Below are 26,008 nucleotides of genomic sequence, written 5' to 3' on the forward strand. Positions count from 1 at the left end.
TGATCACGTTTAGAAGCACAACCACTGGGGTATAAGCATTCCTCGAATGTCGCACACCGCAGGCCAAGGAGGTGATAGTTTCTCACTAGCGACATGCGCTGCGCACTGAAAGCGGGACACTCAAATATAAGGTGCTGAAGTGTCTCGTAGCAGCCACAAGACGCACAGAATGGACTTGCCACACGCCCTTGTCTGTATAAACGTTCGTGCACGTTCGCGCAACCAACCCTCAGCTTGAGCAGTTGGGCTCTAGCGCGACGAGGCAAGCCTCGACCACGAACACGGGGCGGGAACGTTCCATTTGCGACACGCTGATCTGGATGCTGCTTAAGTAGGTGGCGACGTATCAGGACACGAGCGTCATCAAGCTTGCACAGAATTTCTGGGCAGTCACAGTTGTTATGAGCGCAACTTGAAGCGAGCCGATCAGCTTCTTCATTTCCGGCGATTCCTACGTGTGAAGGTATCCATTGAGCGACGACAGATACCTCAGGTGATGTAATTTTGCTCGCAGAGTCAGTAATGCTGCGCACAAGTGGGCAATCAAGCTCACTGCGTTGTAACCTGCTAAGGGCAGCACGGGAGTCCGTAAAGATGACAACTTTCGATGTAGTTAACTCCTCTTGCACGTATTTCAATGCAACATTAATCGCTGCTAGTTCTGCAGTTGTTGACGAAGCTGGATGAGGTATTTGAAATATACGTCGTACTTTAGTAGAAGGGCAGAAAAAAGCTGCAGAGGCGCCTTGACCGTCGTTGTGTACAGATGCATCTGTGAAAACTTGCAGATAATCTGGAAACTTTTCGAACATGTGAGACTGAGCCAATTGGAATATTGCCGAAACAGCCATATCGGACTTTTTGTGCATGTCAGGGATTGTGAGGTGAATGGGGAGTACGTGTTTCGTGATACCTTTTGGAGGCGGAGACGTATCTGAAGCAGCATGTTCAGAAATGGTAGTGATATTCATAAATAAAGCCGCCATTTTTCCCATTCGAGATAACGGGCGGTGAATGAGACGATCAAGGAGCGATTGACCATTCGATGCGCGGTGCAGACGCTCAATATGATACAGAGCTCTCTGATGTGAGCCTCAGGGGTAACTTGAGGTAACTTGCAGCCTCAGGGGTAACTGATGCGCTTCAGTGAGTAATGCAATAGATTGCGCCTCACGAGGTAATCCAAGCATTAGTCGAAGGGCAACGCGATGATCTCGCTCCAGTTGGGCCGTCAAACTATGTGGTATGTTCAAAATTGGTAATGCGTACAGCATGCCTGAGAGTACAGATGACTGGTACACCTGAAGAGCCGTTGTTTGGTCGCAGCCAGCACCTCGAGCAGTCAATGCGGCCACATACTTAAGGAGGGAGTGCGATTTGCGTCGTACAGATTTAACGGCAGGACGCCAAGAGATGCGATCATCCACAATTAACCCCAAATAACGGTGTTGTCGCACCCAGTTTATAGGCGTTTCGTCAAGATACAGTCGGCTCATTGTTCGACGAGCGCGTTGTTTAGGGTGATATGCTATTGCAGCCGACTTAGCAGGTGATATGAGCAGGCCAACTTCGACCAATAGCCGATGGCTAATGACAAAAATGCGTCGAATCAGAAATAACTATTTTTATTTTGTTCGGTCAAATTATGCATAATCAGTGTGTACGCGTCATATCAGATGGGGAGCTATCGCTGTTTTCGTGACGTCGTGTAACAGACAGGTGAAGGGGGGGGGGTCTAAAAAAGTTTTTGACCAATCGCGGTGGGCTGATCGCAGAATTGGAATAAAAAAGTTTGGAATAGTTTTACGTTATAGTGCCCCAGTTCTGCCATGTTTCTTGTCGCTTTCTACACGAGTACGCATTTCTTTGTTCTTCTCTGTGTCCCTCTTTGTCCCTGTCTGCACTTTTGTGCGTCCTTTTTTCTTTCGCCTCTCCATTCCTTCCAACGCATTATGTGCCGGAGAATTGCAGAAGCAGGGATGATTGATGCGGGTGGACGGTTTCCGGCACATTACCTCGATGTTCTCAGCCACGAATAGCGAAACGCCCATCAAAATCATCCTGGCGAATCTTGCTGGCACACGCGATGCCACCAAGTTGCTCGTGATGCGTATGCTAGCGGGCGACTTCCATTTCGCGCGGGTGTCCGAACCAAATACGCGCGACAATCACATCCCGCATGTGGCCCGCCCCATGGTTCCTTTTCATGCTTCGAAGCACCCGCGAGTCATCTTCCTGGCCTCGGACTGCGACCCCTTTCCCGTCTGCGTGTCCCAGCTGATTGTCGCACTCAGCTGCGAGCGCGCCGGATGGGCGTTCGTGCTTGTTGCCACTCGTGCCCCGTCCGCTGGATCCATTTTTGGATGAACTGAGTCAAGTTTTCTCTCGGCACCTAACCCAAACCTTCGTTTTTGGTGGCGACTTTAATGCTAAAGATGCACTTTGGGGGCCTGACGTCAGTGATGTGCGTGTGGCGCAACTACTGCAGTTTGCATGCGCAAACGAATTACAAATCTTAAATCACTCCGACTCTCTCGCGAGACGCCTTCGAGACGCCTTACGCACGATCGTGGATTGACGTGTAGCTCGTATCCTTTCCCCTCACAGAGCGGGAATATCGCCGGTCTCCGAGGAGGAGACGCTGTCGGACCATAGACATATCGAGTTCACCCTCTTCGCTGCCACGACGGCGCCGTTACGTCGTCGGACCCATTTTGCGCGTGGACAGATACTAGAGATTCTTCGGGACCATCGCTGGTTCCACGGCGCCTCCCGCTGTCGCTTTTCATCGGCTATCCTGCTTGAATCTGTTTAGGAGGGTTTTTACTCTCTCTGTAATGGCCTATGCAGGAGCCACCTTCGAAGGGTTCGTGCGCGTGGCGAGGGGGCGAAGTCGTGGTGGTAACCTCAATTGCGGGACAAACGTGTCAGGGTGCGCGCGATGAGATGCCGGTTCCAGCGCGCGCGTGAACCCGCCATGCGTGAGATCTTTTGTGTCCAGTGAGCCTCCGCTTTCGCTGCTTACGAAGGCAAGCGAAAGCTGCGGCAGATCGGGCGATGTGCCACGACATCACGAGACGGAATCTCTTTGGCGATCCTTTCAGGGTGGCCTTGGAGAAGCTAGCTCCCGTTCTAAATCTTCCTCCGCTCGAAGGTCCCGACGACACTTCTACATCATCCGCCCTAGAATCAGCGACCCTTTCATTAAGCGCACATGTAGCCGAGGATGACCCCACAGCGAATACCATCGTCGAATTTGGGCTGTAGTGCGGTGTCCCTATCCTGAGGTCCCTTTACCACGGCCAAGATCGAGCGCGTGCTGTACCGTGGCAAGTCGGCGCCAGGGTTGGACGGGCTCACCGCCATGCTCGTGCGTAATTTGTACCGCTTGCATCGTCGTTTCCTCTTTGCCATCTTTAATGCCGCCGTTTGGTGCACACACCCAAAGCTCTGCTCCAGATGTCCGGAATCCTGCTGGACCTGCCGGCCTCCTCTGGCCCTGCCCTCTTCTGCTGTCCTCTTCATTTTCCCTTCTTTTGCTGTTTTTTCGTCATGTTCAGTGACTTAATAAAGAATTGGACGAAACACGAGACGTCACACGCCACAAGTCAATGCAGACAGGTATTCCGACGTTCATTCCTGTCCCCTACTTGTAATGATATACATTTTCTGTCGGCTTACCTCGTTGTTTTTTTTTTCGACAATTGGCTTTTCCTCAAGTTACATTTTGGGTTTCTACCCCTCTTCATTTAATTTTAATTGGCTTAAACCTGCTATACCTTGGTGGTGCGGGTTTGCCTCATTTTTATTTAGGTTATTTTTGCAATCCGAGGGGCTCAAAAATACGCCGTTAGGTTGGGCCGTTCCGCTCTGCCTGGAAGATCGGTCGAATAATTTTTATTCCTAAACCCGGCCGTCCCGCTGACCTACCTTCCGCCTGCCGCCCCAAAGTCATGAATTCTCTTTTCGGTACAATATTGGAACGCCAACTAAATTACCGGCTTTCTTATTTTTTTTTAAATTCACACAACCTGCTTCACGCACATCAATTCGGCTTCACGCAGGCGCGGAGTGCCCCTGCCCTGCACGCACTTAAACAACGCTTCAGTGTGCTCAAAGCAGCAAAGACACCGACGGTCTTAATTTCGCTCGACTTCACCAGTGCGTTGCACAGCGTGCGACCCGCCGTGGTTGCTCAGTCGCTATGGTGTTGGGCTGCTGAGCACGAGGTCGCGGGTCGAATCCCGGCCACGGCGGCCGCATTTCGATGGGGGCGAAATGCGAAAACACCCGTGTACTTAGATTTAGGTGCACGTTAAAGAACCCCAGGTGGTCGAAATTTCCGGAGTCCTCCACTACGGCGTGCCTCATAATGAGAAAGTGGTTTTGGCTCGTAAAACCCCATAATTACATTACACAGCGTGCGGCACTATTCGGTCCTGTTTTTTAGCACCGTTGCCCTGCGAATCTGTACCATCTCCTCCAGTCATTCGTGACGGGCCGCCGGGTCGTGTTTCGTGCAAATGCGGGAGACGTAGCGGCGCGTCTGTGCACCGGAAGTGCCCAGGGATCGCCGATCAGCCCCTTGTTGTGCAATTTGCTCATTCGTTCCATGCTAGACCTCCCACTTCCACAACGGGTTCACATCCAGGCGTACGCAGACGACACCATCGTACGTGCTCCAGTTCCTCGCGCTTGCAATTAGAGGCTCTGGCAGAATCTATGCTCACCTTGGTTTGCAATCAGACCCGGCAAAACACGGTCGAAATTAGTCATCAAAAGTCTTATTTCTTTTTCTTCAACAATGGGCACATTGGCACCTCTAAGCGACGTCCGTCCATTAGATTGGATGGCGCTTACCTAAAACAAAAAGAACATATTAAAACTAGCGGCGTGGTCTTTGACTACAAACTTAATTTCCGTGCCCGTGTTGACTTTATTGATACCAAAGCCGAGGTATTGGTTGCACGAACGCTCAAGTTTCTACGCATACACTTATCCTTGAGCCCCGTGCTTATACGGCGTCTGTATAGACAGGTTCTGCTTCCTGCGATTGCATACGCGTCTCCGGTGTGGTAGTCGGTTTTTCCATCGTCTTACTTGACCACCCGCGCGTTATCTGTCCAGCGCTCCATTCTAGTGGCTTTGACCGGCGCGTATGACACCACGCGCACCACGGCACTGCATTTTCTGGCGAACTGTCCACCGCTGAATGTCGAGCTGGATTGGTTGACGGCGGAATTTTCAATATTTGCGCTGCACCAAGTAACTCATTATGGCCAGGACACATTTTATCCGAACTCCATCGCGCGTCTTTTTTACTAATGGTGGCCTCATCCGCACGCTGCTTGTCGCTTTTCGTTCGAGCGCTTGACGCCCGGCCAGGCTGCCATTATATCGACATCGCCTGCGTACCATCTGTGCACCGACGGTGCCTTCACGGGTGTCGCGGTGGGTGCAGCGCATGTGGTATTCGACCCGCGCGGCCAGCTCCTCGCAGTGCGGAAGTTTAGGGTGGAGAACGCCACAAGCGCGCACAGTGCTGAGACCATCGCCTTTTGCAGAGGCTCTGGACTTCATCGCGAAATTGCGCGGAAAAGTTGCGGTGCACATTTATACTGATTGCCTGGCCATTTTGACGGCTCTTTCGCTACTTTCTGTCACGGATGAGCGCATATGGCAATTGAAAAGAATCCTGCGTTCACAAGAACTCGCAGGTCGCCGAGTCCTTCTCTACCCCGTCCTGGCCACCGGGGCATGGCGGGTAACGAGGTGGCAGACGCGTCGTCTGCGGCGGCCGCCGGCCTCGTTCGCTCGTGTCTTGCTTCCGTGCGATCGGTCCGGACTCGACTATTTAAAACGCCTCAACATCACCGGCAGCGCGAGGCCACAGACACTAGTCTTTATAAACGTGTCCGTAGTGTGTACGCGATTCCGCGCTGGTTCCCGCCGACCCGTCTTTTAACCCATTTCTTCACTGGACAGGGACATTTCCGTGCTACCTTCATCGCTTTCATCTGAGCACCTCTGATCGGTGTGCGCGCGGTGCTCCTTGTGTGCACGAAACCCATTGCTTGACCTCGTGCACGCGTACCGCGCACATGGCGTCGCAATTGCGAACTTTCTTGCGCCTCGAAAATATTTCGCCTGACGTTTATCCGGCCTTGATACAATCAAAACGTTCCCGCGCCCTGCTCCTGCAAAACCTCATCACTCTTTCTGTTACTTCCTTTTCCGCTCCTGCCTCTTCCGCTGATCCCTATGGGCCCCACTCCCGGATCCGTTTCACTGTCTCAGTGTTTCATATTACTTTTGCGTGACTGTTCTCCGCCATCCACACTGTATAAGTCAACTATGGCAGGGCTTCCCCGTGCTGGATGGCTCTAACCGCATGCTTCATTCTCATTATTCTCCGCTTCCTCTTCACCTCTGTTATCAATCTCCTTGTGTCACCCATCATTGTGTCAGAACTTTGCAGAGCACCACCCTGATGGGCCTCATGGTCACCTCATACTACGCATTACCCTGCCTACCAGACCACTGTCATCGAGTCGAGGCGGCAGGAGACCGGCAGAGAGGAAGGATGCACTGGCGCATGCGAAATGATGCAATAAAGCACGGAAGCCTTGCGGGTCCCTGCGCGGGCGGGTGGCCCTGGGGGGCGGTCTGGGTGTGGGCGCTCCTTGCAGACGGTCATTTGTTCCTTTCTGGATGCAGTTTTCAGAGAGACTTCTGAAAATGCCTTTTCCACCCACTAACCTGTTTGTTTAACTATTAATTTCTGACATTTCCAAGCTTACCTCCGCCTTATTTTCTGTATATATTATCGTTTTCTCTAAATTCATCTTGGGTTGCCTCCGCAGGCCCTTTTCATTTATTTTTAATTGGCCTTTCTGCCTACAGTGCCCTTCTGGTGGTGCATGCTTCCCCATTTTAATTTATTTCCATTGTTCGGCGCCATACAAAAGCAAAGGTTGATGAGCTGATTGGACAAGAACAGAGGATAAGCATCGATGAACTGGCAGAGAGTGTCAACACCAGTCATGGTGCGGTTCATACCATTATTCATGAACATCTCGACTATCGGCCCTTGTGTGCCAGACCAGACCTAGCGACTTGACCAGACGATATTCCTAATGAATTCTTAGTGAGGTATTCTGAATGGGTGTCTAAGTTCCTTACCAAAATATTTAATTCCTCAGTTTTGAATGGTTCTTTCCCCACCGCATGGAAACTAGCGAGAATAGTACCAGTTCATAAAACCGGGAACACTTCAGAGATTAGCAATTACCGGCCAACTCCCCTCACAAATACATGCTGTAAACTTCTGGAACATATCATATCCAAATAGTTGTCACAATACCTTGAAGTGTATAGCTTGTTATCGCCTGTGCAGCATGGATTCCGTAAAGGACTATCTATGATCACTCAATTAGTTGAATTGGTTCATGACACTTCACAAACAATAAATTCCCGTGCAAAGATGGACCTCGTTTATTTGGATTTGTCAAAGCACTCGATAATGTTTCCCACTCCAAACTTTTGTTCAAAATTAATGCTGTGTTTAAGAATCCTAACCTCACAAAGTGGTTTACATCGTACTTAAAGTGACGTCAGCAGTACGTTAAAATAAACGCGCATAGGTCGAGTCTTCAACCGGTGTTGTCTGGAGTACCTCAGGGAAGTGTCCTAGGACCTCTTCTATTTCTTATTTTCATTAATGACCTGACGCACCACATTTCTATTCCAATAAGACTATTCGCTGACGATTGTGTTGTTTATAATGATATAGAACCTTCCAGTGACCAAATTAAATTGCAATGCAACCTTGATAACATTATGAAATGGTGTTCTGACTGGCAAATGGTTATAAATCCAACTAAATCAGTAAGCATGTCTATTACAAGAAAAAAGGAGATCCTGCAATTTGCTTGTAGTATACATGGCAAAAAGCTTAAAAAGGTAGAAGAGCACAAATATTTGGGATTATTATTTAGAAGTGACTTAAGCTGAAATACGCATGTAGAGGAAGTAAGTATGAAGGCGAATAATGCGATTTGGAGCCTAAGATGAAATTTACACAGAGCAACCTCTGAAGTTAAAAACTTAGCCTATAGAGCACTGGTCAGACCAATCATTGAGTACGCGAAAATTTTCTGCGATTCTTACACAGGGAAAGACAGTAAGAAACTGGAAAGGATTCAGAGGTTAGCTTGTCGATTCATCTTCAAATATGGTCGACTTCACTCCCCTTCAAATCTGTGTCAGCTTGCAAATCTTTCCAATTTAGAATTAAGGACTAAGTATGATAGGCTGAAGTTCCTGTTCCTTATTATCCTTAATGAAATAAAAATTAATAGGACGAACTAGTTTGAAATTTCTACAAACGAATCTTCTAGACCAGACCTCGCCACAGCATGTAAATTCCCCCTCCTGTAACCCGTAATGATACATTTAAATATAGCTTCTTTCCCTGAACGATAAAAGTGTGGAACATGCTTGCCGATTTCGTAGTTCAGTATGCCTCTTTAAATAATTTTCTGAGTAATTTCCATGCCATTATTTATTCCGAGAGCGCGGTGCATTAATCATCTGACTTTCTGAATCACCTGATTTTATGATTTTGTTATTATCTGTGTATGTTGTTCTTATTTTACATGCCTCAAGGTACATTGATTGGTTTTTATGCTTGTTGTATTGCAATGTATATGCAATGCAATTTCTTTTTTGACCGTTGTATTCAGATGTATTGTACGTCCTGCCTGAATCAGATGTGTTGACATTGCTTGTTTTATTATTTTTTCTCCACTCCTGTAATGGCTTTAAAGAAAGGGCTGACAATATCAATAAAGAAGAAAGAAGAAGAAAGACAATGGCTGCCCAAGAGCTTGAACCACCTTCAGAAGACGGAGAAGTTCGGCGCTGCCTTGACTAATCTGATCCGGTATCACAAGGAAGGCGACGACTTCTTGTCTGCAATTGTGATCGGGGACGAATCATGGTGCTACTACTACGAGCATGAAACACGACGGCAAAGCTCACAGTGAAAACATTCGAATTCACACCCCCAAAAGAAAGCAAGGGACGTCATTTCTACAGGAGAGGTGTGCCTGACTTGTTTTTTTTTTGTCGTCAGGAGCCATTACTTATAGAATTTTCTGAACCTGGAGAGACTATCAATCGTTTCCGATATTGAGAAACGCCGGATCGGCTGCATGTGGATATCAAGAACAAACGACGTGGAAAATTGACGAATGGGGTCATCTTGCTCCACAAAAAGATGATCCCGGCCCGTACCCACGTCGTCGATATGGTTAATACAAAGCTAGCAAATTTCAAGTGGGAAACGCTGCAACATCCGCCATACAGGCCAGACCTGTAGCCTTGCGACTTCCTCACGTTGGGGGAATAGAAAAAAATAGCTGAAGGGAATCATGTTCGTGTCGGACGATCACGTAAAAATGTCAGTTCCAGATTTTTGAAGCAGCAACCCAAGGAGTTTTATGGGACCGGAGTCATGCGACTCGTTAGCGGGACAAATGCCTAAATGCTCATAGAGACTACTTTTAAATAAAGCACTCTTTTTGTCATATATTCGCATTGGGTGACGTGCATTTGACTCACCCCCGTATATTTTGCAGAACTCCTGCTTTCTATATGTGCTCTCTGCTGCGACTATAATTTTGGTGTAATTACTCACAATACATGATCGCTGACAGCTGCTCCTGCGCAAAACGTTGGAACAAATGACAGCGTCATTGAGATTTTTCCCTCGCCATTTCATATGTACAAAAACGTAAACAAGGTTTCTGGCTGACAAAGTTTCAATAAAATATTTGTCCTCAACTTGTTCATTGCATGGCCATTACATATTTCAGATCAGCGGCATGCACTGCTTTGTTTCGAATTGATTCTAAATTTGTGTGATATATTCTTTACTTATAATTAGTCAATAAAAATGGAAGCATTGATATCAGTTATTCCGGGAATAATTTTTAGGACATACGAGTACATTCTTTTATGAAAAAAATACACATTTCTTGTCTTCACAGTGCGTAATGTTCAAGAAGCAATATCAGATTAACCAACTTGAACGCATTCGGAGACTTGCAGTACGGTTTTCAGCGTATCGCAAAACAGAGTCCGTAACCGCTTTGCTCGCTAGGGCAAACTCATCGACACTGGCAACACGCAGAAAAATCGCACGGCTGAAGTTTTTGCACCAGCTGTCTAATAATAAATTTAACTTAGATCAGTCGCGCTATTTGTTACGTCCTGGCCCTTATGTTTTTATGCCTTGCAATGCCAGAATTGATGTTCTTAAATATTCTCCCCTTGTTAAGACAATCGAAGACTGGAATGGCCTTGATGTACCGATTTTTGATGACACAATGACTGTACAATCATTTGAACGGAAGCTGGAAATGTACCTCTCGTGATATACTTATTTTGTTTCATTGCTTGATGTGTTGACAAAATGTGTCAATCCTCCCACCCTGTACCAGCCCGAAAAGGGCTAACAGTATTCGAATTAAATAAATAAATTCGTTTGCAGCATCTTTGGCAATGCAGCTACCATTCACGTATTTGATCCCTCGACAAATTCTGTAAGGAGGAGGCCGAGCTGCAACGTGAGCCCCCTCTGAACTAAATCTCTGGCTGCACCACTGCCCGTATATGCATGGCTGATCGCATAAACTCAAGAAGGTTGCTGCCAAATATGACGTGAATATAGTTTTTTTCGGCAAGAGACAAAGTGGTTGGGGGGGAGGTGTTTGCCCTGCGACAAATAGTATGTATGATAACAAGGTTAACAGTCTTACTTATAAATGCCGGATGCATCATGTGCACCAGTTTTTAGAATGCAAAAGAAATGTGGTATATAAAATTCCTTTCAAGTGTGGGCAGCACTATGTCGGTCAGACTGACCGATGCATAAATGTAAGGTTAAGAGAGCACTTGGCCTGCTTGAAGGGAAGGCCCTATGCGCATTTTGGAGTGCACTGTGCGCAATATTCATTGAGCATGCGTAAACTGCTGTTTGACCAAACCGCTATTTTGCATGTTAGTCCTAATCAGACAAAAAGAGATATCGTAGAAGCTTGGCACATGTCCAGACTACAGGGAGCACGTGTTAGACATCCTCTGTATGATACTGAAATTAACTTAGTGTTAGGCGATAGTGGGTGTCGAATATGATGCATTTTATTTATTTATTTATTTATGTATTTATTTATTTATTTATTTATTTATTTATTTATTTATTTATTTATTTACAGCACCCTCAAGGCCCAAAAGGGCGCTACTGAGGGAGTGGGTAGAATGATAGAAAGAAAATACAACACGCTTAAACTATTATTAATATTTAGAGTGGTAAACTCAAAATATATTTAGTTATTGCAATCTTGAAAGATGATGCCTCCTCTGTGCAGGCGATGGAGGGGGGAAGGCGGTTCCACTCGGCACTGGTTTTTGGCAGAAATGAATAGGAGAAACCATATGTGCGACAGAAAGGAATGAACGCTTCAAAGCGATGATCAAGACGCAACGACATGTACAAAAGCTCTGAAATGAAGTCTTGTTTAAGCGAGTTATTTTTGTAACATATTTCTTGAAAAAGGCAGAGACGGGACATTTTTCTTCGAGGCTGCAAATTAATAAGGCCAAGGTTTGACTTCATTAAAAACGCTAGCTGTGCGGGAATAATTTGAAAGGATGAAGCGTGCTGACCTGTTCTGAACTGACTCAATGGTGTCTGCTAATGTTTTTTGCCCAGGCTCCCTGACAGATGATGCATACTCAAGCTTCGGTCTAATTAGTGTTTTAGAAAAATTCATGTGAATGTAGCAAAGAGATCTGTTTGTTCGTGATGTGTTGGATGTGCGCATGCCACGAAAGGTTGCTGTTTAGCTGGATTCCAAGATATTTGTAGGAAGTCACGTGCTCAAGGTTGGTTTCATTGATAATATAGCCGAAAGGAGTTGGTGAGCTTGAGCTACGCGAGACAGACATAATTTTGCATTTAGTCGGATTTAAGAACATTAGACATTGTGAGCACCGCCTTGAAATGTTATCCAGATCTGGCTGAAGCATAAGGTTATCATGCTGATTAGTTATGTCATGGTATAGAACACAATCGTCGGCAAAAATTTTAATAGAACTATTAACTACGGCAGGTAAGTCGTTTATATAAACTAGGTATAGTAAGGACAGAGCCTTGAACACCTGATTTCACGCGCAGTGCGGGGATGCAGAATCGTTAGCTGTTACAAACTGGGTACGGTTGTTTAGGAAACATTCTATCAATTTCAGAATATTAGGGTCAGTATTAAGAGTACTAAGTCTAAGAAGCAGTAAGTGCTGAGACTCCTTGTCAAACGCTTTGGCAATATCTAGAAAGATACAGTCAATGACTTGGCCTTTGTCTGAAGAGGAAGAAATGTTTTGTAAAAACGATATTAATTGTGTTTCGAAGGAGTAGTTTTTGCGAAACCCATGCTGAAACAAAGTGAAGAAAGAGTTGGATTCCAGGAATGAGACAAGAATGGAAAATATGACGTGTTCAAGGATTTTGCGCTGGTAAGTGAAATGTGTCTGTAATTGAGAAGATAATGCGGGTTACGTGATTTCAACAGAGGGACCACCTTCCCCACCTTCCAGTCTGCAGGCAAAGTTTAGCACTCAATAAATTGGGTGATAGGTACATAAAAAATATAGAGGAGTAGACAGCAGTATTCCTAAAGAAATTCGAATGAGTGTTGTTATCATGGGGAACGGAGGCTCAGTTGCCCATGCGTGGTGATCATGTGATTTGTATGGACGGTATATATGTGCCGTTTTTAGGAATAGAAGTTGAGTTGTCAGTCTGCGCTGGTCTTTGTGTCCTTTCCTTGTTGTCCTAATTCATTCAGTGTGCGCAAAACTTTCAACAATGGAGTGATTATATAGGTCACAAGCACGCTTCCAAGCCACACATAGGCATCCGAATTCTTTACCTAGAGTGTTATAGGACGTGCCTTGACAAGTAGTACCACCAAATGAATGAAATTTTCGTATATTTGTTTGATGATAAAACGGTAAGGAAGTCAGAAAATAACCTAGAATATTTCAATACCACATTGATAGAGCGTTTTCTGTAATTACACTGTAAAAATGGTACGATATTATCTTTACCTAAAGTGAAATTACTGAAACAGCACTAAAGAGTGTATTATTAGAAGATCCTAGATATTCATTCCTCTTTACATTGGAAGGCCGACATTTCATTTTCATTTCCTTCCCAGAAGAAGGGAATTTATGTAGCACTGTCGCAATTGAGAAAATATGTAGCTAAGTTTGGTTTAAGTTTTTGATGGGTACCTTGGTTGTATTTAATCTGGATCAGGCTTTATTCACTTGTAATTTAATTTTCTTTGCTGTGCCTTACCTTCCTTATTGAACTGTTGAAACTTATTGCTCAGATTTTGCATTTATGTACGTTTTTTATAGTTGTATGCAACTTACGCTCATCCTGCTGGCCCTCACTGGAGCCTGCAGTATGTTTAAAAAAAATTATCGCAACGTGGATGAATGCGAAAGCCTTGCGGCCACGTCAGCAGAAGTGCCGCGGCGTGACCAACGGCTTCGTCACAAGGTGCGCACAAAGGATAATCGTGGGTTCGACCCCCACCAAAAGTTACCAGTTCGAGCGCCCTAATTAACTCTTCCTGCGCCTTAATAACGTGGCCTTTATTAACACCAAAGGTCGTAGGTTCGCAGCCTGTTTTGAAGCACAGTGCAGTCACGGCAACAACGCCGGACTTTCCGGCACATGAGCCACATATAAGGCCCTAACAAATATTGGCCCCACGAGGGATCAGAGCGTACTCACTGCGTCCGCAGAGTCCCGTGAGCGGGTCGACGCAGTGGCGCTTGTCGTCCTCCGGATGCCAGCCGAGCTCGGAGCGCTGCGCGAAGAGCGTCGACAGCCGGCTGGCGTGGATGGCCGCCAAGTTGCCGCTGACCCCTGCGGCCGGGTTGGACAGTGAGCCGGGGGAGCGCGGACGCTTCCCCCCTCGCTGTGGTTTGCGCACAGGCGAGCTCAACCATCACTTTAGCAACAAACAAATGCACACCGACATGATGATGCAACGCAAAATTAGCATGGCAGAACGCTAATTTACATATTTCGTTTATGTATTTGCTTGCTTGTTTATTTATTTACAACACTGTGAGTCCTTTGGGTCTCTTACGGGGTGGGTGTTTGCATTCAAGAAAAAAAGTACGCACACAAAATACAAAAGGCAATAAGAAACAACAGGTAGCGTACGAATAGAACACTGTATGCGGCATATACCGCATGTACAATAACACATGGCACGTGCAAGTAACAGCAACTACAAGTAAGTAAAACAATGCAATTACATTATGGAAACACCATTACTGTAACCTCCATTATTAGCATAGAAACAACACACAAGCATGGCGATAAAACCCCAAATTACACAAGTAGAAACTTGAATTTCTTTAAAACATCGCTAGAGAATTCGTGCCTTAAAATACCACTGCGATGAGTTTACAATATACAAATGGCACCGATATGCGGCAACCGCCTGCAAAGCGCGCAAGCAGCGGACTGTCTTTCCGGAATGTCACGCCCCCGCGGATTGTTGCAGACCTGCACTGCGCCTCGTTCTTCGAACTGCCTCCAGATTTCATTCGCTAACTGTGCCGCTGATTCCTTTGTGCTCCTCACACGCCACTCCACAAAGAGCCTCCGCTGTGCGACTTCGCATCAAACGCAGCTCTCGTCGATTCTGTCCCCAAGCGCAACAACTCAGTCAGGCCGCTCAGTGAACGGTCGATACTCCAGCCACCAAGAACTTCCGGTGCATCCTCTACACCGTACTAATGTCGAAGTTTGTTTTGCGGAAAGCTTGTTGCGAGAATGCCGTGTACCACTACACACTTCACCCCACTGGTGGAGAGAAGAGTGGCGTGCTCACCGTTGATGACGGGTTGAAACACGACCAGTCCGCTGAAGTGGCTGACGGCCAGGTCAAGAATGTAGCCACCGATGCTAGACAAAATAAAAAAAACGAGCGCGATATAGAAGTATGCTGAGCACTATGTTTGATTACGGGGAAACATTTTTAATACGTACGAATGTTTATGCCCACCCAACGAGGAAACCCGTCTTTCTATCCGTCCGTCACGTGAGGCTTTCAAAGCAAGGCCCGCAGCAGCGAGCGAATTGACCTTTTGCTGCCCCTCGCTTCTATATGGACTAAGCTGTGAGAACACAGCGCGCACGAAGCTATCAGAACTCGGCGCGCGCTGTCCGCGCCGCAAATCGCTTCAAGATAGGCCCCGTGCGGCAGCGCCATATGCAAGCGCCGCCGGTGCACGGCTGATCACTGTGGATAATGGTTCGCATCGAGAGGAGCCAGTGTCATCGACCACGTCTACGTACGAGGTCTACCAAACGGGACACTGTCCAATTACGTCATGTACTACAGCACACGCCGGCTAATGCTCATCTTCCACGAATCAGCGGCATCATCCAAACGAACTGACAATCAATTTGACGATAAAGAAGAAACGCAACAAGAAGTAGAGATAGTGTACATAATAAATGTTGTATATATTTGCTTCACTTGCAAAATCTCTCTTGTCATTTCATACCACATCTACATCCTCTAGGAATTATCTATAACATAAGCGAATATTGCTGCTTCTCGCCTCTTCCTTGTCGTCTCATGCTGGCCTAAGTTAACATTTCGGAGTTGCAACCGCGCTACTCCGCTTCACGATCATCTCGCGGTGTTCCTCACAGTTATACCAAACACAGTACCATAGGACGACCAAACTGCAGGTGATTAGTACAAAATGCTTGCGCATCGTTTCGATAGCTCCCACAAGAGATTATGTGCGTGATTTTTACAAAGCCAAGGATGGTCAAATGACGCCTACCCGAGCTGTGCCAGCGTCTTGCGTTGCCCTGTGTGTCTTGCCTCTAAAAATGGCGAAAATCACCCGGAACACAGCAAGTCTGCTCTGCAACGAACTTTTCCGAGCGATACGAAATTTGGACGGCTGCGGCTCGTATGCAGCTCTTGGCTATGTCGCGGTTTCTCGTCGCCCGTGAGGGTGACCCCAGGTGACTTGGGCACCCACGCTAGTTTTCTATTTTTGTGTCTTGCGTAAACGCGAACACAAGAAGAAGCTGACTATCGTGATTGCCGATACACAGGCATACTCTGTACCATGTGCAGTCATTGACACGAACACAGGAAGACAGAGTTATTGTCAAAATGTAAACCTTCCAACTTCACACAAATCTCGTGCATTCAAAAAGCAATCTCTTCAGATGTGACTGGCTTGGATTCTACACGTCCCCAAGTCGCTTGTGTCCCCAATTCCAAGGCTCTCTATTACTGTAATGCCGACGCGTCGTGAAAAGTTTTCGATGTGTGACATGGTGTGAACATGTGGTATGACCGCCGTACGTGGATGCCCTATCTTGGACCCTTCGCCCTTCGTGACCTTCTTGAGATCATGAAATCCCTGAAAGGTTGGCCAAAATGCATTCGGACAAGCTCCTGAGCAGGCGGCGTCTTTACAATCCAAATCTGATCTGAGCTTGATGCGCGGAACAAGTTCAAATCAGCCTTGGACAGCAAATAGTATACAATTCATCCGCCTCATAAATCGCACTTGACTTCACCAGTGTTGCCGGCCGGCTCTTCTTTCATTGCTTATGCTCCTTTCTTTTTTGTTGGCATGCAGGTGTGACGTTATATATCTTTAATACCGTGATCACGTGGTGCATTGGGTTTAGAGGCCGCACGAAACATTCAGAACGCTGTCGAGGCTACGGTGCGTGCTTTTGTGGCGCATGCTCGGGTGCCGCTTTCGTGTGTGTGATCTGTACTCAGCTGCAGGGAAGTGATACCACCAACTACAGTTTTTTTCACACGCTTCAGTGCCTTGTCTGGTGTGCAATATTCGCGATGTCAGATGCTATTCAGAGCTTCATTCGATAGGAGGCAAGGAAAGAGAAAAGAAAAACGAAGCTAGCAGCACCTGGAGACGATCATGGCGACGATGATTGGCCACCAGCCGACGGCCAGCACCTTCCTAGAGGTCGGGTGACCACGCGCCAGCCACACCCACGCAGGGCACGCGACCACCAAAGCAGCGCCGAACACACTGGCTATCCAGGGCCGTGCTGCGAAAAAGAGAGGTATTTACTAACAAAAGCAAGAGAAGGATGACACGAAGCAGGGCATCAGCGCTGTAATGCGCGAAATGGCCGCTTCGTGCCACGAAAGAGAATGACCTCTTGAAGGTCGCAATACAGACATAAGACTTAGCCAGTAGACAATAAAACGTAGAAATGTTTCGGGGAAGCCGTTTTTGAACGTTTGGCTGAAATGTAGAAACAATGGGGACATACACAAAGATACCGACGAAAGTGGACAGGAGCTGGACAGTGAGGCATCGCGCGTGTCACGCGGACGTTACGGATTCGTTTACCACTGGCGAGAAGATGTCTTCCAATTTCATTTAACGTTTCCTTATTTTGATATTTCAGTTATACATGAAAACTTATTGCTCCTATAATTTCTTAAGCGTCGCTGTCTGTCAGATTAACATGGTTGTTACTAAAAATTCCGAGCGCCTTGGTTTCTGCGATTATTCGAAACCCTTACCTTGGCTCATACCCTAGCTTTACACAAGCTTTGCTCAAGCTCATACTCACCAAGAAGCAGGAGGAGACAAAGGAGAGGAAAGACAGTGAGGTTAGCCAGTGTAAGTATCGGCTGGCTACCCTGTGCTGGGGAAAAGGGTAAAGTGAATAAAAGAAGAAAAAAGAAGAGGGCAAAAGTGGAAAAAAGAAAATTCACACAGTAACGCGAAACTACGCGCTGCAACGTTCAAAGGCGGTCGGACAATTCGCATGTCCTTAAAAACTTCAACAGAGCCCTTAAGGCCTTGAGTGCCGCAGCCCGTCTGGACCAATGTCCTAGAGCTTTTTCCTCTGTAAAGGGGCGATTGTCCAGTTTGCGAAAGCGGTCACGAGCATTTTTCTTCGCACTTTGTAACGGGGACAGTCACAAAGGAGGTGTGCAATCGTCTCCTCGCAGCCGCAGGTGTCACAAGTAGGGCTGTCGGCCATTCCAATGCGGAATGAATAGGAGTTCGTGAATGCCACACCGAGCCACAGGCGGCACAGAAGTGTTGCTTCCGCTCGTGGCAACCCTGGTGGTAGGCGGAGTTGCAGACGTGGATCCAATCTGTGGAGACGTGCGTTCGTGAGTTCACTGGTGTTCCACAGATTATGTGTAAGCTCGCGGGCGAGGGAGCGAAGACTTGTGGCTGCATCTGTTCTTGACAGCGGTATGGGTATAATCTGGGCACCATCATGAGCCGACCGGGCAGCGTCATCCGCACTGTCATTTCCTGAAACTCCGCAGTGACCCGGTATCCACTATTAGATGATGTTGTGTCCCTTGTTGATTGCATGATGGTGGAGTAGTCGGATGTCTGCGACTAGTTGCTCATTTGGTCCATGGTTGAAAGGGGACATCAAACACTGGAGAGCTGCCTTCGAGTCACATAAGATGGACCATGAACGTGATGATTTGTGAACAATAAACTCCAGAGCAGCACGGATAGCTGCGAGTTCTGCAGCCGTTGATGATGTAATGTGAGGTGTCTTGAACTTCAGGGTGACACACTCTGCGGGAATCACCACTGCTCCAGCTGAACTATTAGAGGAGACAGAAACATCCGTGTAAACGTGGATGCGTCCTCTGTGCTTTTCATGTAGCACTGAAAGCACGATTTGTTTGAGGGCGAAAGTTGACATCTGTTTTCTTTTTGATACCGAGAATAACAAGAAGAGCCTGGAGTGGATGGAGGCACCACAGCGGTTGAGATGGTCGTGCTGCAGGCGTGAAGTTTGACGGTAAAGTTCCATGGTTGGCGGCAATAATCTTGCTAAACGCTGAACGAGGTCGAGCGGCAGGAAGGGAGGCGAGATGAAAAGACGTGTTGATAGGGTGGTCATGCGCGATGGCTATTGTTGTTGCCGTGGACGCACATCTGGGATGTCCAAGGCAAATTCGCAGAGCTTGCGCTTGTACAGATTGGAGGGCACGGAGGTTGGTCTTGCCGGTCCCACCCAGTACAGGTAAGCTATAGCGCAAGAGACCGAGGAACAGTGCGTTATAGAGTTGGAGCATCGCACTCACAGACGCACCCCATGACTTTCCCGCAAGAAAAATGAGCACGTGCGTTATCATGACTAGTTTCCTTTTTAGGTAGGAGATATGAGGACTCCCGGAAAGGTCTCGATCTATTATCACTCCTAGAAAGCGGTGCGTCTTCTCGTAGGCAATTGGCTGCCCATTAATTCTGACAACGTACGATTTCATTGCTTTACGCGTGAAAACGACTACAGAGCACTTCTCGCAGGACAGCTCCAGACCTCGTGCTCAAAGATAACCTGATGTTAGTGTGGCCGCTTTTTGAAGTCCGGCGCGCACCTGAGGACGCGTCGCTCCTGATGACCAAATGCATATATCGTCTGCATAGATCGACACATGGACGGATTCCGGAAGGGTATGAACCAGGTCGATGAGCACCAGGTTAAATAGAGTGGGGCTCAAGACTCCGCCTTGTGGTACGCTTTGGTAGGTGTTGCGTTGTGATGACGCACCGTCCTCTGTTTGCACAAAGAATGGCCTGTCCTTCAAGAAGCTGGATATCCACCGAAAAACAAGGCCGCCTAGGCCGCCTAGGCCGACATCGCCCAAGGCGTCCAGGATGGCTTGATGGGTTACGTTGTCATATGCGCCTTTAACTTCCAGGAATATCGCCGCTGACAGTCTCCCGAGGTTTTTTTCGTGCTGAACAGACGAGACAAGATCTATGACGTTGTCTATAGAAGAGCGTCCGCGTTGAAAGCCTGCCATAGCGCTCAGGATATAACTTGTAGTGTTCTAGAATTATTGTACACGTCTAGAAGTGCATGCCGGGCTGTGTGACCGAGGTTTCCAAGAGCTGCGTATGTCACCCCGTCAGGCCCAGGCGATGAGGAACGTCTGCACGCTGCCATCGCCGCCTGCGAACAGATTATCCATACGAGAATCCCGCGAGGTTGGAACATCACGGGGATCACGTGTAGCGAACGATGGCGGTAGACCAGCAACCTTGAAACAGAAGTCCTCCGCTACGTTGATCTCTCTGCGACCTTGGTAGAGAGCCAGGCATTTGAAGGGGTGGCGTTGTTGCGGTGATGTTCAAAGACCACGCACTGTTCTCCATATATGTGACAGGGGTTTATGCGGATCAAGGGTATCACAGAAGGTTTTCCATCTTAGAGACTGCAGGGAGTTGATCCGACGCTGGATCTTCTTCTGTATGAGTCTCGCCTCCCTTAGGTCGTAGATGGACTTGGTGCGCCTGTGCCTTCTTTCCACGCTACGGCGGATTGCTCGAAGCCGCTCCGATTCTGCTTCGAATTCAGAAAATTTAGGAATAGGCCTAAAAGATCTTGTGGCTTCTTGAGCAGCGGCGTTAATTCGCTTCTCGATGTTGCCAGGCAAACAGTCCTGGATCTCTTGGCAATTCTCCATGAGTAACGTGTATTTAGGCCAGTAGATGTGATGAAGAACTGTAGTAGAGTGTGACTTGCGTATGCCGTTGATTTTAACATATGTTGGAACGTGGTCTCTACCATGCGTTTCGTTGTCCGTGAACCATTTCACACTGGCACTGAGGCATCTTGAAACAAAAGTCAAGTCCAGGCAGCTGCTGTATGTCAATCCCCGCAAAAAAGTGGGACTGCCATCATTTGGGCAGCAGAGCTCATGGTCCTACACGAAGGATAGTACACGTCTTCCTCGACAGCCCATCTTTAAGCTTCCCCATAGCGGATGATGCGCATTGAAGTCGCCGGTAATAATCCATAGTCCAGGTGTCGTTGTTAAAATTGCACCTAGTCTTGCGTTGTCAAATCGACTCGAAGTTGAAATGTAGGCACCTATGAGCGTGAGTGTGACGTTCTTGAATTTTATACTCAAACACACGTACTGATTGTCGTCTTCAGGTGCCACTGGGCGTAAAACATATGTGAAATCGCTTCTAAATTAACGATGACTTTGCTGCGGTCGCTACAGGTGGCAGACATGAAAGCTTCATATCCTGATAGGCGGATGGCGCTCTCAACGTTTGGTTCACAAATGACGATTATTGGAAATTCGTTCTTAAAAACAAACGGACGAAAGTCCGAAATGCGCGATTTAATGCCTCTGACATTCCATTGGAAGATAGACGCTTCCTTGACCTCTTTAAGGAACAAATGTAGAGGAGCAGCCATGGTGCTTCTCAAGACCGGAGAGTACCGGATTCAGGGCATCCAGTATTTGAAGGGCGCCTCGAGCCGCCGGAGTGTGTATGGCGATCAGTAGTGCTCGTAGCGTGTTCATAAGGGCCCTTATCATGGTGACACCTTGTTTGTCGTTGTCTTGGTTGCTGCCAGAAGGTGAAGCATGATTCGGCGAGCGTGCTACATCTTGTCGCTCCGCTGGTGGATCTAGCCGTGGCAATGGCGGCCACTCCTCGCTTGAGGCAATGATATGGGAGACTTTCTGCTGAGGAATCTCATTGCTGCTATTGCTAGTTGTATGCAGAAGTTTCTGGACTGTCACTGGACGCGGTGCATCCTTAGCAATAGCAGTGGGTTTCCTAGATCTCCGGCGACGGGAACGTCGACGTCGCACCTTAGCGGCAGCCTCCCTGTGCTAGGAACCATCCCTGACCATTTGCCTCAAGACTTTCGCCTCACTTTTCACATGTGGGCAATTCTTCGAAGTTGCATCGTGAGGCCCCTGACAATTGGCGCACTTTTGGTTTTCTGCACGACAGGCGTCGGAGCTGTGCGACACCGAGCACCGTGAGCACACGGCAGCATTTGTGCAAACCGCACTAACATGCCCTATCCTTTGACACTTCCTGCACTGAAGCGGCTTGGCACAAAAGGCCGTACAATCTGTCGGAAGTGACCGACCTTGACGTGTGACGGCAGGCTGTCTCCCTTGAAAGTTAACTTGACACACTGCGAGTTTCCCAGGCGATGGGCTTGCAATATGGCAATTCCCTCTGTCGCCGGCTTGATGAGTATATGCAGGTCAGCATCGCTTGTGGAATTATCTACGTCATACGCAACGCCGGCCGTAGAGTCATGATGGTCTTGTTTATAGCAGCGTACGTTGATGCTATCCAGCACCTTAACGTTGCTCAGAATGTCTAGCGCGCTGCGGTTTGTGACATCTATAGCGAGGATGTTCTTACGGTCGTTGATCCTTACATCTTTGATCTGACCCGGAACAAGTGCTTCGAGCGATACAGATGTGGCTTGGCGGTTGATCCGGTTTAGATTGTCGCTAGCAGCCACAGGCACAAATAAAATGGTAAGGTCTGATGGCTTTCGCGTCGGGATCACAGTTGCCTTACTTTTGCAAGGAGATGTCCTGACGAGTCTTCTCTTTGCTTTGTGCTTCGCTACGGGCACGAAGTCGCTGTCAGCCGAGGTTTCATCAGTGGTTCCTGAGTAGTTCCCAGTGTCCTCGCTGTCGGTGTCACTCGGGCGACTAGACTGCTTTCTCGGTGCGGCTGCTGTTGACGTAGAAGGGCCAGGAACTTCTCCAGGCGACTCCACGTCCATCGCCGTAGTTAATGGAGCCGCGTCTCCCACAAAGTAGCTTCAAATTCTCAGAGACAAAAAGGCAGCGTTCCACACAGGACACTTCCACTCACCAAGAATGGGCTCAACACGGCTCACTTCGCAACAGAACTCATAATATAAGACCCGGCCTCTCAGACTTACCGGCAATCAGACTTGGCGCAGCTCGTTCGGGCTTATTCGATTCAGTCGATGTTATTCGATGCACTAAGATACTGATTAATATAGGCAAAACATCGTGATTGCCGATACACAGACACACTCGGTATTATATGCAGTTGGATTGACATGAAGATAAGACAGAGTTACTGTCAAACTGTAAGGCTTCAAACGTCACATCAATCCCGTGAATTTAAAAAACAATCTCTTCACATGTGATTCAGACTTGTTTCAATACACTCACACTCACACAAGCTTTCATTCACTGGTACTCCCTCTGACCCACAATCATGGTCATTTCAACAACCCTCGGCTTGCACTGATTGAGGCCGCCGTGGTTTACCTCGGCTCGCTCGGCTTGGGCTTGCTCAGGCTTACATACCAATTGAACTCACTGGAGCCAACGGCTACCAGTTTAACCGAATCAGCTAATAATTGTAGGGCTCGACGAAAATTCGCCTGGTCAGCGGAAATAATGAAGTTGCGCTCAGTGATCAAGTGAAGGTGAAAAAGAGTTGGGAGGGTGCTTAAGCTTCGTCTTTAAGACCGGAACGCGATATCATTCAAAGATCCCTGACTTCTTATCACGCTTCCGTCAACTGCAGTTTATGTAACCGCACTGTTTTGCAGGAAACGCAGGCGGCGAACGCTGTGCACACAAGTGAGCTTTATGTTTTCTTTTTGATGATGTTGCAAGGAACCGAGCGTGCCGTGCCACTCACTCCTACTTAAGGTACGGCCTCAGTTGCGGAAATAAGCGCGCGCAAAGCCATGCGCGCCTAAAAACGCGCGCCGCGAAAGGTGCTTTCGCGGCAGCATTAATCTCTGCCCGCGCGAGGAGTCCACTCGGAGTCCACTCGGACGTGAGGTTTGGAGCTCCTGCGTCAGCAGCAGACGCTACAGCGTCTCACGTGCTCTTCCTCGCCTTATTCCGAGCACGACAACGGACGCTTCCTGCGACCTTCCGCGGCGACGTCAAGATCACCACCGATGCAGCAGGGCCGCTCGCGGCGTCTCTGAGCCATAGTGCTCGAGCTAAGCCTCAGCGTGGTCAGGGTCGGCGTCCAGGGACGGCCGACCTTGTCCAACACCGCGAAAACCCGTTGACCACGATCATGGATGTGGAAGCTACCAACAGCGACGATCCAGCAACAGAAGGATATCCAGAAGACCCGGCGGATGGATCATGGCTCACTGCTCGCGGCCGGCGGAGACACCGCGCCGACGCTAAGTCTAACCCAGCAGCCCGCCGCCAAGAGACGCAGCATTCGAACCAAACTGTACCACGACGACCCCAGAGGCCCCCACCTCTGCCCATTGACGATTTTAAAGTCATCCTGCGCCCGAGAAACGGTCTCACATTCAGTGAGTGGCCTCGCCACACTGACTCGCGCCGTCGGCATCGAGGCGCGCCTCAAGCAACAAGAGGTCGACGAACTTCACCTACGTGTTCAACGCGCCCAAAACCTCGCCCTCATCAGCACACCAAGTGATAGAATAGCGGCCAGCCTTAACAAGATGACATCGCTTGCACTTGGCCCACATCGCTACCCCATCTCAACATACATCGCCTCTCCCGATAATTCCTGCAAATGAGTCATCACGGGTCCCGACACGGGGACTACATCAACCGAACTTTTAGACCACCTGTTGGCACCTGGGGTGGAAATCCTCCATGCTCGCATGATGGGGCGAACAACCACGGCCATCATAGCATTTGCTGGCCTCAAGATACCGCGCTACGTTAGGTATTATGGGGCCGAGTACCGATGCTACATACACACCCCGAGGGCCCAGGTGTGCAGCGTATGCCTCACAGTGGGCCACCGTGCGGACATCTGCCCCACGCCAAGCATCAAGCGCTGCACCACATGTGGGACTGAAAACCCATCCACCACCGAACCTCACCACTGCCAGCCCCGGTGTCTGACGTGCGAAGGGGATCATCCGACAACCGATCCCAGCTGTCCGGGCCGGGTACGAAAGCCACCCGACAAGCAACGAGTGCGCCAGGAACTCGAGAAACAAAAACGGCAACAGCATCGTCCTCTGGCCCAATCTCGAGAGCGACGAAGCCGATCGCGGTCCCGTTCCCGATCTCGGTCCCGATCCCGGTCACGATCTCGGAGCCGAGGCCCCTGCGAGTGTTCTAAGAACCGCGAGCGGGTACCGCCATCATCTTCATCATCATCCTCATCACCACCGTCGTCTCCACCACCAGTGGCACCACCACCGGCCAAGAAGAAGCCGCCACCACTACCGCAACAGCTACCATTAGCAGCGCCCGAAGGGCCAGCCGGACCTAAAGGGGTAAGTTGGGCGGAGGGCCCGCCACCTTCACTGCGCAAATCTCCCTGACACTCATCCGAACCTCAGTACCTACCACAAACCCAATCCCAATACTAGGCGCCTCGTGCAAAGATCCCTCCCCAGTCCACAACTGCATTGTGCCGCGACCTCCAGCAGGAGCTTCGACGAGAATTGCACCGAGCTATACAGGAGATGCGAGAAAGCATTCTCACGGAGGTTAAGGAAATGATCCGAGCCGCCTTTCTAGACTTCCAAACCGCCGTGCTGAAACCAATGCTACATGAAATTACTAACGAACTCAAGCAGAGCGTGAGAGAGCTCACGGCACAACCCCTTCCCCCTAAATCATCATCCTTCTCATCCTCACTAGTCGCACGCGCTACACCAACCTCAGCGCCGTCAGTAGCGACAAGCGAGTGCGCTCACCCGTACGTTCGCCCAGCTCTGCTACAGAATGATGGCTCCTGCAATGCAAATGCAACATAGAACGGCGGGACTGACGATGTGGCAATGGAATTGCAGGGGGTACCGATCTAAACGGGGATCGCTGCAACAGTACGTTGCCGCATCGTCAGAACCGCCGGACATCATACTTCTCCAAGAGCCGGGCGCCACCGTTGTGGCTATCAGTGGCTACGAGGCCATTAGGGGCTCGGACGAGGCGAAAGTGTGCGCGCTTGTGTCCAAGAAACTCACCTATACCCATACTACTCTCACGTCAGATATCCCTCATCAAATCATTGAGGTTGTCCCCGCGAACACGAGACAAAATAGCCTGTACATCTTAAATGTATACAGTGCACCTCG

The 26,008-nt window shown here is 48.6% G+C and overlaps 1 protein-coding gene across 9 annotated transcripts in view; it reads right to left on the reverse strand.

Moving 5' to 3' along the window:
* The window catches only part of LOC142584667 (solute carrier family 41 member 1-like), a 590,717-nt gene that overhangs the window by 134,748 nt on the left and 429,961 nt on the right, over positions 1-26,008 (reverse strand). For all 9 annotated transcript variants that reach the window (XM_075694835.1, XM_075694832.1, XM_075694836.1 and 6 more), the window contains 3 exons: positions 17,065-17,209; positions 14,985-15,058; positions 13,871-14,005 (listed from right to left, as the gene is read on the reverse strand). In XM_075694835.1, coding sequence (XP_075550950.1) covers positions 13,871-14,005; positions 14,985-15,058; positions 17,065-17,209 — 354 coding nt within the window. The remainder of the gene's footprint in view (positions 1-13,870; positions 14,006-14,984; positions 15,059-17,064; positions 17,210-26,008) is intronic.

Source organism: Dermacentor variabilis, chromosome 6, assembly GCF_050947875.1.
Source record: "Dermacentor variabilis isolate Ectoservices chromosome 6, ASM5094787v1, whole genome shotgun sequence".
Taxonomy (NCBI): Eukaryota; Metazoa; Arthropoda; class Arachnida; order Ixodida; family Ixodidae; genus Dermacentor; species Dermacentor variabilis.